The sequence below is a fragment of the Parasteatoda tepidariorum genome, chromosome 10 (assembly GCF_982258835.1).
Source record: "Parasteatoda tepidariorum strain Cologne lab strain chromosome 10, Ptep-v5.0, whole genome shotgun sequence".
In the NCBI taxonomy this organism is placed as follows: Eukaryota; Metazoa; Arthropoda; class Arachnida; order Araneae; family Theridiidae; genus Parasteatoda; species Parasteatoda tepidariorum.
In genome coordinates, this window is record NC_141764.1 from 62,084,206 (window position 1) to 62,096,213 (window position 12,008).

Sequence of the window (12,008 nt, forward strand, 5' to 3'; positions counted from 1 at the left end):
GCTCAGGGATAGAGCGTTCGCTTTCCAATGAGGTGAACCGGGTTCAAATCTCCAGTGGTGGCAGGTCGAATGGAATCCGCATCCGGCTTGCGCCGACCACAGTGCTGACGTGTCTCCCAGTACTTGATCCAGGACTTCCCTTGTCTTCTGAATTGAGTTCAAAATTACAAGGCTACTGAGTTTAACATTAGCAATCGTAAACCCAAAAAAGTAGATCGGCTGTTCAACAACGGTTATGAAATAAGGTAAAATACTTATGATATTTGGCTAATTTACTGGCTAATAATTTGAAATCCATAGCGCGGGAACTGTATAGGTACAGTGGAAATTAGTTTTTACAACCCGCTGAATGGGATAAGGGCTGGAGCATTAAGCCAAATGATACTGAATACTATTAATCTTTATTTTGATAAAATGAATTTCTTAAAACCTATTTTGCTTAATATAATAACTTTAAGCCATCAAGGAGAGTAACAAGTAATTATAAATTTAAAAAGAAAAAACTGGAGTTTTTTTTAACTTAATCGTGTCAGTTCAATTTAGTGCATGATTTAATAGTTTTGATCATTACCGGCTTACTGCATATTTTCACCCTTACGAAGAACTAGTATTAAGCTAATAGCAATACAAATATCGAGATGTCTAAGCTAGAGACTGAACTGTACCACTGAGTGTAATAAATCAATCAATTGTCGCTAGCACCATTTACATTGGACGATTCATATCCCTAATCCCAATAGAAACGTATTCCGATTGGTTGCTATCTGTAACTGATTGAACATTGATCGATTGCCAGTGGACAGATAAATGAAGTGACGTCAACCTAGACATCTTTATACTGAAAAAGCATAAGCACAAAATAATATTTATTTTCAACGCGGTTTTACTCAGGAAAAAAAATTGAATTCATTAACAGGGCAGTTTGTTTGAAATACAAGATATTGCTAATTAGAAACAATAAATTTATATGTTAAAGCCATTTAAGGTCTATGTTTTTCTTTCTATTTTTTGATTGCTGAGATTCGTAAAAAAATCCACATTCCTCATTTTTATATGGAATCTGCTTTTCCAAGTTTACCATCATTCATTTTAAGAATGACACAAGTAGAAAATATTTATGTCCAGAAAATATACGTTACTCGATTCAAATTGGTGATATTAACTTCTTGTGAATGACCATTATAATATTAAAATCAAAATATATTAACCTTATGCTTCCCTCATAACTGTGGGGCGAGTTGTTATTGACAATGTCATCCTTCATCTATCAAAAGGTACCCCAACATAGAATCGAGTTAACATTGTCTTATATACCAGTAAATTGGAATTGTATTTTTGTAGCGGTAGACACACTACGGTACTCCCTCACCAGAATTGTATCTGTGATAGAATTCGATGAACGGATACCACTAGTTGACTCATTGTTGTTTTGTGAAAAGCCGGGAGAGCTGTATTAAGATCACCGTACTTTTCAGTGCTGATCATGAGAGCTGTATTAAGTTCATGGTCTTAGTCGCTCCTGTGTTGCCTTTTAGTAGTCGAGTATATACGTTGTGCGTTATGTGTGATCGAGACTGAGTAGCAACAGCGTGAAAAGGTGGATAATGTTGCAGTCACAAGTAGCAAGTCAATTGTCCGGTGATCTTAATACAGCTCTCCCGGCTTCTCACAAACAGCAATGAATCAACTAGTGGTATCCGTTCATCGAATTCTATCACAGATATAATACTGGTGGATATATTACTGCATTATGTTACTGTAGATATATTACTGTAGTGTGTCTACCACTATAAAAATACAATTCCAATTCACTAGTATATAACACATTTTAACTCGATTGTATGCCAGAGGTACCTTTTCATAGAAGAAGGTTGACATTATCGATATCTACTCTTCTCACAATAAAATAATTTAAAATACGTTTTTATGAAAAATAAATCAATTTTTTACTGCAACTTTCGGAATAACTTTCAGCTCTGGGTCACCATTTTATAGAACGATACAAGTAGAAACTGCAATATTTATGCCTTAAAATATACAAGTTACGTGGTGCAAATTTGTGAAATAAATTTGTAAATTTACCCTAGTTAACTAACTTAAGAGTTCGTTTTAACTTAAGAGTTTCGTACTTAAGAGATTTACCTAACTTAAGAGTTCGAGACACGTAGGGAAAAAAACATATTCTGACTACCATATTTAAAGGAAACAACTCGAGTTAAAAGTACACAGCATGAATTTAAAGAATCACACTTATAAAATAGATACTACTTGTCTTTTTTTTATCTCTTAAAAGTATATCATGCACTATGTAAGTAGGTAAAATAAATTTCTTGAGTGTTCTTCATAACTTAATACATTTTTTTCAGGAATGGAAAAAAATCCATTTTTTGTTGAGGTTTTGGACATGCTACTACTCGATTGCAAAATGTACGGCACTAGTTGAACAAATGACACCTATAGAAACTATAGATAAATATGTAGACTTCGCGAAACAAAATCGCTTGAATAGTTTCTGAGAAATCGAATTTAAAAAAAAGTCATATACTTAAAATTTAATTTCTCGGGGACCATTCAATCGATTTCGCTCAAATTTTGCATCTTGCCATGTAAAATTACTTGCTTTCAAATGATATTAAAAATTGTATACCTAACAATTCAAATTTTTTTCGACTATTATTAAATAAAATAATAAAAAATATGAAACATTTACTAAAATTTATTTTTTAGTAAATGTTTCATATTTTTTATTATTTTATTTAACTAAATTTATAAATTTATTTTTTTGTAACCCTTGGATAAAAAAATTTTATAATAGCGTGCAAAAATTAATAAAATTGGATAAATTAATTTCTTGAGTGACCATTGTAATATTGAAACCAAGATATATCTTATTAACGCGTCCCTCATAACGTTAAAACTAAAATTACATTTTCATGAAAAAAATTCCATTTTTTACTGCAACTTTCAGAATAGTTTACTGCTCTGGGACACCATTTTAAAGAAAAATCCACGTTGAAACTACAAATTTGTAAAATAAATTTGCAGAAATTTTTTTTCCAGGTGTTGAAGAAAAAATTTAAAATATCAAAATGCAAATCAATTATTGGAAGAGAACTTTTCCAATTGCGTATTCCTAAGTTATCCTTTCATAATTTGTTTTCATTTTGATATTTTTTTATAATTTCTTTTCTGTATTTGAAACTCCATGGTTTACTCTAGGTTTGTCAGAACTTTTCTTTTATATACTGCGGGGGCGGATTTTACTCCCCCACCAGAATTTTTATCAGGGATAGAATTCGATGAACGGATACCACTGGTTGCTGTACTTGTGAAAGACCGGGAGAGAGAGTCACCAGGTTTTTGAGTGCTGAAAGTGAGAGGTATATTAACTTCACAGTCGTAGTCGCTCCCGTGTTGCCATTAGCAGTTGAGTGTATGCAGGCTGACGTTGTGTTTAATCGAGACTAGACTGAGTAGCAACAGCGTGAGGAGGATAGGATAATGTTGCAGTCACAAGTAGCAAGTCTACTGTTCAATGTGGATCATCCAACGAAGTAGGCGTTACTGTCAAGATTTTTGAGAAGTGAGTGTTAAAATCACGTCCTGGTCACCAATGTGGGGTCTGAGTTATCGACCATGCGAGCCTTCATCTATCAAAAGGTACCTCTTGATTGAATCGAGTTAGCATATCTTATATACTAGTGAATTGATGTTTAATATTCGTTGTGGTAGTTACTCCACAATACTATAAATTTTAAATTATTTACGTCAATGAAACAGAATTTGTGATGAAAAGTTTCTCCCACGGTATGGCGTCCTCTTAAATTATGTAGTTTTAAGCTACGTAAGAAATTGCCATTGACAAAAAATGAGAAAATTGTTGAGCAATTTAGCACAGTTTAGTTTAATTTGATAAACACAACATTTGTTTCAGCAATGCTTATTATAAAAATGTTGATTAGTTCATGATCTATAACAAAACCATTTTTTTTAGTTAGAGTATTAGGAACTTCAAACATTTCTTTTTTTTAAAGAATGAAAACCAAGCAAACTGTTCGAGTTTTATTTTTCATCATGTAGATAAGTATAATTTGCGTGCACAGATGCATTCTCGTATGGAAAATAGGTTCTTCCGTTATAAATTTACAATGTTTCAAGTTGAGACTTCTCTTTCCAAAGAAAGCTACAGTTTCCAGATTTTAAAGCCTCGTAACTTTGCAAATTTCAGAGAGAAATATAGAGTACTTTCGAGAAAGTTTTTTTATTCTTTATTTTTATTGTCCTCCTAGGAAGAAGGAAGACTTTGACTAACGTAATGAACAATCGTAAAATCTGTATTTTCTGAGAAAAATGTAAAAAGTATTTTAGGACATCCATTCGAATTTCCTTTCTTTCTTAGGCGCTTATAAATCAGCGTTGGCATCAGTATAAACCAGAAGTTTAAATTTGCTGCAATTCATGAAAAGTTGAAAAAGGTTAACTGGTTTAAAAAAAAAAACGAAAAAACAAGTCGAAAATTTTTGGTGCAAATTAGTAATACTGCATTTATTAAAAGACTTAATTATTTCGTATGATCGAATATGTATGGTTAAACGTTGAGTGCGAGACATGGTGGCTAAGGGAATACAGCATTCGCCTATCAATGAGGAGGCCAGGGTTCGAGTCCAGCGATGGCTGATCAATACAAAATTTGCAACCGACTCGCATCAACTACAGTGCTGATGTAAAATATCCTTAGTTGTAGACGGAATCATGGGTTTGAGTCCTCTTGCCGTCGGGATAACCATGGGAGGTTTTCGTAGTTTTTCTCTCCGTTTGATCTAAATGCGGGTTAGTTCCCTTAAAAAGTCCCCCATGAAGGCTAGAGTGTCGTAATGGCTTATCAAGGAGTTCCCTTGTCTTCTGGGGAGGATTTAGAATCACGAGGATACGGAGTTGAACATTGATAGTCATGAACCCGGAATAGGGTCGCATGTCCAAAGCCGGTTACAAAATCTAAAAAAAAAAGGTTGGATGCATTTTTCTAAGAGTGCACTAAAATGAATTCGGATTAATAAAATTTTTGACAAAACAAACCAAATTTTTTTCACATAAGGTGATCTTTTTTCTGCAGGAAAACAGAGTATTGATTAAAAATGTCCAAAGATAAAAAAAAAACACTAAAATACTAAATAAAATAAATACTTATAAAAAATAATTGCTTTCTGTGAAATCTTATAGGATTTATATCGTAAAATTGTTATTTTAAAACAGTAAAACTTATAACAAATGGAGCTACAAAAATAAAGAAATGTTTTAACATTTTAAATCACAGCCTAAACTAGAAAAACCTCCTCGATGTCTTTTATTTACATCAGTTTCTTTACGATACGGTTCATCAAGGTTACTTAAGCTACTTTTCAATGTTACTTGGACAATGTAATTTTGCTTCTGCAAATTTAAAAGCATTTATTTTAGAGATTAATTATTGTAAAACTTGAGTTTACGGTTAAGTTCTATGTTTATATTTATGTTTTCTTAAACTAGTAAAGACAAAAAAAATCTATTAGATTGAGCTACCTCACATTTTATTTTATAGCCGTCGTTGGGTTTACGACTACTGATGTTCAACTCGGTAGCCTTGTAATTCTGAACCCAATCCAGAAGACAAGGAAACTTCTGGATCAAGTATTAGGAGATATATGCCTTCGTGGTATGTTGTAAATCACTTGTTTCAATAAACTTGCTGCTTTACGCGGCCGACGCCCAGACTGGCCTGTTGGCTACAGCACCTTCACCAAACCTTTAGGACAATAACATTTTATTAGAAATTCATAAAAATTTTGAGATTGAGCTCACCCGTGCACCCCATTCCTGGGTTTTGCCTCGGGGTGGATGCGCTGAATTGAGGAGGCCACCCAGCGGCGGGATGTGTTGCCACTTTTTCGTCGCCAAGCAATTCCTTTTCGTCACTCTTCTTGCTGAGCAGTCACGTACATGTACTTCGGGTAAACAGTATCCCCGGATGCCTCCTAATGGAGGCGGGACGGGGTTAAGCCTTGCATATGCCTTCGTGGAGGACTTTTTGATGGAACGAACCAGCATTTGCGTTACATGGAGAGGAAGACCACGATAATCTCCCAATGTTAGTCTGACGGCAAGGGGATTCCAACCTTTGACCCGTCTACCACTGAGGATATTTCACGTCAGCACAGTGGTCTGTGCGAGCAGTGTGAGGAATTCGTATCTACCAGCCATCGTTGGAATTCGAACCCGGATCACCTCATTAAAATGCAAACGCTCTATCCCCAGAGCCACCACAACTCAGTTACCTCTCATTATGCTGATAAAGTCAGCAGCAAAAATTCAATGTTTGGTTTGTCGATAATGGAGTGGAAGGAAACTAAAATAAATGTTCTGATACTACTCAAAACATGAATTAGTAAAAATGAAAATGTAGAAAGTTTTATAATTAACATTTTTAGTATTTCAAATATTTAATTTAAACTATAAAGTTCACGATTTTTAGTTTAATGATTTAAGTACAGTTAATAAGTTTCAGTATATATGTAAAGAGTCAATTGATTACTACAGACCAGAGAGGGCCGACTAATGGCCCGGAACAGATATTTCGGTAGCACGTGACAAGTTTATATCGATTAAATTACTTTTATTCAATAACATTCTTTAGCCGCGGTGGCTCAGGGAATGGAGCGCTCGCCTTCAAATGAGGGTTCCGAGGTTCGAATCTAGCGATAGATGATCGTTACGAATTCCGCACCCGACTCTCACCGACCGTAGTGCTGACTTAAAACATCCTCAGTAGTAGACGGATCGTGAGTTAGAGTTCCCTCGTTGCCAGGATAACCGTATTCGGTTTTCGTGATTTTCCTCTTCATGTAATGCAAATGCGGGTTTATTTCCTCAAAAAGTCCTCCATGAAGGCGAATTTCTTACACTACTTGATCCAGGAATTCCTTTGTCTTCTGGATTGGGTGCAAAATTACATTGCTACGAATTTGAGCATTGGTAGTCGTAAACTCAAAAAAGTACCCTATCCACGTATAGTACCCACTCTACCTCTGTAAAGTACACGTTGTAAAAGATTTCCATAAAAAATTTAAAATTTCTAACTCATTTTATTGCGTACTACAATTTTTACCAGCTTTATATTTTACGTTACAATGAAAATAAATTAAAGATTTTTTTTTCTGAAATAATGCGAAAGAACAAAAAAAAAAATACTGTATCACAGTTTAACTGACAATCTAATTGAAACATATTCGCCATCTCTTTTATAGGCTATACAGTAGCAACAGTTCATTTAATAGTTTGGAAAAATAGTTTGGTAGCCTATATTACCACTTACAATAAACAACAATGAATTTAAAAATAAAAAGACATCAGAACAGAAATACAATCAATGAAAAAGGACCATGAAAGAGTGCTTGAAATTGTGTATAAAAATGTTTACAAAGAGTTCAATTTAAAATAAGCATGGTGATTAATTTATTAAAATAATGGTTCGTAAATTTACCATTACAACGCATTCACAGCATTAAACAAAGCAATTTTCACTAAATATAAAAATTGATCATATTTTATTTTTATTTTATAACCGGCGTTGTACAGCCTACTCAATTCTGAATTTACTACTATTAATGGTCAACTCCATTGCTTTGTAATTTTGAACCCAACCCAGAAGACAAATGAAGTTCTGGATCAAGCATTGGGGCAACCTAGCCTCCGGAGAGGATCCTTTCGCTACATTGTTCGTTACATTGAGATGAAAACCACGAAAATCTCCCACGGTTAGCCCAACGGCAAGGGGATTCTTATCAAAAATCCATCTACTACTGATGATATTTTACGTCAACTCTGTGGTCGGTGCAAACCAGGAGCAGAATTCGTATCAACCAACCACAGCCGGGATTTAAACCTGGATCTCTTTACTTGAAGGCGAACGATCTATTCCCTTAGCCAACGAAGCTCAATAACTGATGATATAAAAGAATCAAATTCGAAACAGTGTTAATAAAATAATCTTCTGAAATGCAAAAGATTTGCAGAAAGATTTCTTAAGTTACTCCAGGAATCTTAGACAGTACAAAAAACTTCTTATATATAAGTACTTTTTAAATTATTTCTCAGAAAAATCATCAAACGGATATGAATCAGGAATAAAAATTTAAAAAAATAGTGCTCAGTGAACATTTACTCAAAGTCAAAGTAATAATGAAACTACCTCCTTATCATGAAATTCTTAGATATTTTTGTCCCGCAGTGGACTGATCGTAAAGATATGGTTCCCAGTGGAACACCGATGTCAAGCATCACTGATTGCGGACATTATAATTTAAACATTACAATTATATTAAACGGAATACATTATAATTGAAACTATAACATTTTTAATTATACTTTTATTCTTTCCAAAACGCAGTATATGAGACTTTTATCTCACTTCTATAGACTATACATGTGTCTTGTAATCAAAGCACCCCTTAACATTATATTTTTAAAATCTCTGACAAAAATAAAGTCAAAAAGTAGACAAATAGCGGAAGAAAAATTTCGAGAAAAAATAAAAAATATTGTCTAAATCTAAGGAATCACTATTAAACAAGACGAGATCAAAAATATGAAAACCGGTGTTATTGCCAAATGAAATTTTTGATGTTCCGATTCAAAATGTAATTTTTTTAGACCATGCCATTTAAAAATCTTCTAAACAATACTACTGCTAAAACCTGTTTACGTTTTGTATTCAAAAAGAAAAAGAGCTTGCCATAAAAATTAATTCCTTTTGGAGCACGACGAAATTTCAATCATGAGATTTCAAGCTCAAAACGATCGCTAGCATGATATTTATATTCATTTATTCTTTTTTTTATTTCCACACAGTTTCACCACGCGCCAAATTTTCGAAATGCAATCAAAGTTTTATTTTTGTTCTAAAAAATATCAGTTATAAAAGTTTTTAAAAAAATAATTTACTCTAAAATTACCGTATCATTCACGAAATAGATTTTTTTGTTATCAGTCACAAGAATCAAAATTAGCAAAACTGTTTTAATAAAAAAAATAAAAAGCCAAACAAAAGCTCAAAAGATAAAGATGATAAATTAGAGAAGAGTTCTCTTCTGACAAGGGAATCGCTCGAAGACTTAAGACTTAAAGCCGCACTAATTTTCCACCGCAAATCTTTCCACTATATAGTTTTCTCGTCAGAAATTGATGTATCTAAAGCTTTCAAGATCACTTGAAATATTTCTACGGTATTTGTATTGCACCATAAAAATTCAACTGTTTAAAATGTAATAAAATAAATATAAGTGATTAGCATCTAGCAGCAACAAGAAAACAATAATAGGAACTTTGGAAAAGAAATTTCATATAAGAAAATCAACAAAACTGAACAATAAAATATATAAACAAACTCGAAATAGACATTTTTACCCAGAATTACATAAAAATTAGCATTTAAATTTTGCATACTTAACGCTTTTGCAAGTAAAAAATTTTTAACTCAAAGCTTGTATTTAATAATTTAACCAAAAATTTCAAAAGTGAATATTTTCAAAATATACCAAATTGTTTTAATGTTGGATATGTGCAAACGATTTTAAATAAAGTTTGTGCAAAGAATTATAAATCGGGTTCGTACAAACGTTTACAAATCTAGTTCGTGATAACTTTCCGAATCCTTTTGTGAAAATGTTTCAAAATCGGTTTCGCGGGAACGATTTCAGATTTTTTACTTCAAAAAATTGTATTTTTAACTGAATTTTAAAAAAAAAAAATTTGAATAAAAAATATAAAAATTATTTCAATATTCTTATTTGCAATTCATTCTAACTCAGAAAGATAATTTTAAAATGTTTCCTTTAGAAAAACGTAAAAGATGGAATTTAATTTTAAATCATACAAAATGTAATTTTTATAAAAGATAAAACTTAGAACAGAGAAAAGACAAAGTGAGTTTTAAGCATAAATAAAAGTTTTTAAATGACTTACTTTACAAGCCTTGGATGTTAACCTTGGAATTAAACTATCAGGATAGACATGATGTGTGCTAAAAGTAGCATGATCAACTTTTGCTAATCTTCGTATTTCAATCCATTTGGCTTCCCCATAAACAGAAATAATATATTGACTCAAATTTTCCAATATCAGTCCATACATGATTATATTTTTCGTTATAAGGAATTGTGTAGGTAAAATTTCAGTGCATAACTCCAGTCCAGTAATGCGTCAGATTTTAAATAAATTATGAATTTCAAAATAATTTTTTATCGCAATATAATTATCACCAGAGGAAAATGTAATTTAAAAACACGTTCCTGAATTTTTTTCATAACATCAGCATGCATTTTTGAATAAATTGTTTCACAAAATTCAGGGTAAATGTTTTGAGTCAACTTGTAGCACTTTTATGAAAAAAACAGTAAAGAATGTTAACGCATTCAAAGCATTTTCTTAAACAAAGATTATAGAGTCCCCGTGGTAAATAAATTAAATTCTTAGAAAGCCAAGATAAATTACGAGAAGATAAGAGACATGCATTTCTGGTTGAAGAAGGATGAAGTTACTTTTCCCATAACTTGTTTATACCCGGTCCATTCTCAACCAGATCACAGTGTCAACTGAACCAAAGACAACGTGGAAAATGTAGGGATGCTTCGTTGCTATAGCAACAGATAGGGCGATAAATCATCCATTCTGGAAAATTCATCTGAGAAAAGGGTTGCAGCATCGTCTTTCGCTGAATAAGTGTGGAGATAGAGCAGCTTCTTCAAGTAAATTCTTTGTCTCATCATCGTCTCGATGAATAAGGAAAAAAAATATAAATAAAAAAGTTCAATATGAAAAAAAAAGAGACTCAACTCCATATCCATTCACACACACTTGTTAACTAGAACCGTCAAAATGGCGGGAATATAGATTCTCTTTTTTTTTTTTTTTTTTTAGAGTGTTCGAAAAGAGAATGTGACACGTTTTGGGAGTTCGAGTTCTGTTCGGCACTGATTGTTCCTTTGGGATGAACTAGTAAAAAGTTAGTTTCTTTTTTACTCGCGATACTAGGAAGATTAGAAAAAAAGAATCTCTGAATTCACTTATGCGATATTCGCCACGCGTAATTTACGATTGCCATTCTAAATGCGAAATATATACTACGAATCAGACGTATATTTTGATTTATAAATGGTTAGATGAAAAAAATATATTTAATTACTTCAGAAAAATATAAATATAATACTATTATTTAAATAAAAAATCTAAATTTAATACCAATCAATTTATTACTACTCTAATTTAACAAGCTTTTTGAAAGAAACGCCGAAATAATGGGAATATAGATCTATTCTTTTCTTTTTTTCTCTTTTTTTTAATATGTTAGTCATGACTTTTTGTTCTTTTCGAGTTCTATTTGGCACTGATTGTTCAGTGTGGCAAAATAGTAAAAAGTTTATTTTCATTCGATTATTTTCCTTTAAAGATTAAGAAATGTATCTTTTAATCAATTTATCTGGTATCTGACAAGCGTAATTTATAATTGCTTTTCTTCATACGAAATATATACTACGAATCAAATTTATATTTTAATTTATCAATTGGTAGATAAAAAAAATTTTATTCCTACAATAAAATATAAATATAATATTACTGTCTTATTTGATTGTAATTTTAATATTACTTTCCATTTAATAATATCTAAATAACAATAGATAAGTGATGTAAAATATAATCTAAATTTACTAGTAATTAATTGATTTGCTAATCTAATTTAACATGTTTGTTAGCAAGAACCACCGAAATAATGGTAATATAGATAGATTCTCTTTTTTCTTTTTTTCAATATGTTAGTCATGACTTTTTGTTCATTTCGAGTTCTATTTGGCATTGATTGTTCAGTGTGATAAAATAGTAAAAAGTTTATTTTTATTCGATTATTTTCCTTTAAAGATTAAGAAATCTATCTTTTAATCTATTTATTTGGTATTTGACAAGCGTAATGTATAATTGCT

At 31.9% G+C, this 12,008-nt stretch overlaps 1 protein-coding gene across 1 annotated transcript in view; it reads right to left on the reverse strand.

Annotated features, from left to right (window-relative positions):
- The window catches only part of LOC107446971 (soluble guanylate cyclase 88E), a 217,215-nt gene extending 206,563 nt beyond the window's left edge, over window positions 1-10,652 (reverse strand). Inside the window, exon 1 of the mRNA XM_043047850.3 lies at window positions 9,997-10,652. Coding sequence (XP_042903784.2) covers window positions 9,997-10,164 — 168 coding nt within the window. The 5' untranslated portion in view covers window positions 10,165-10,652. The remainder of the gene's footprint in view (window positions 1-9,996) is intronic.
- Window positions 10,653-12,008: the final 1,356 nt, after the last annotated feature.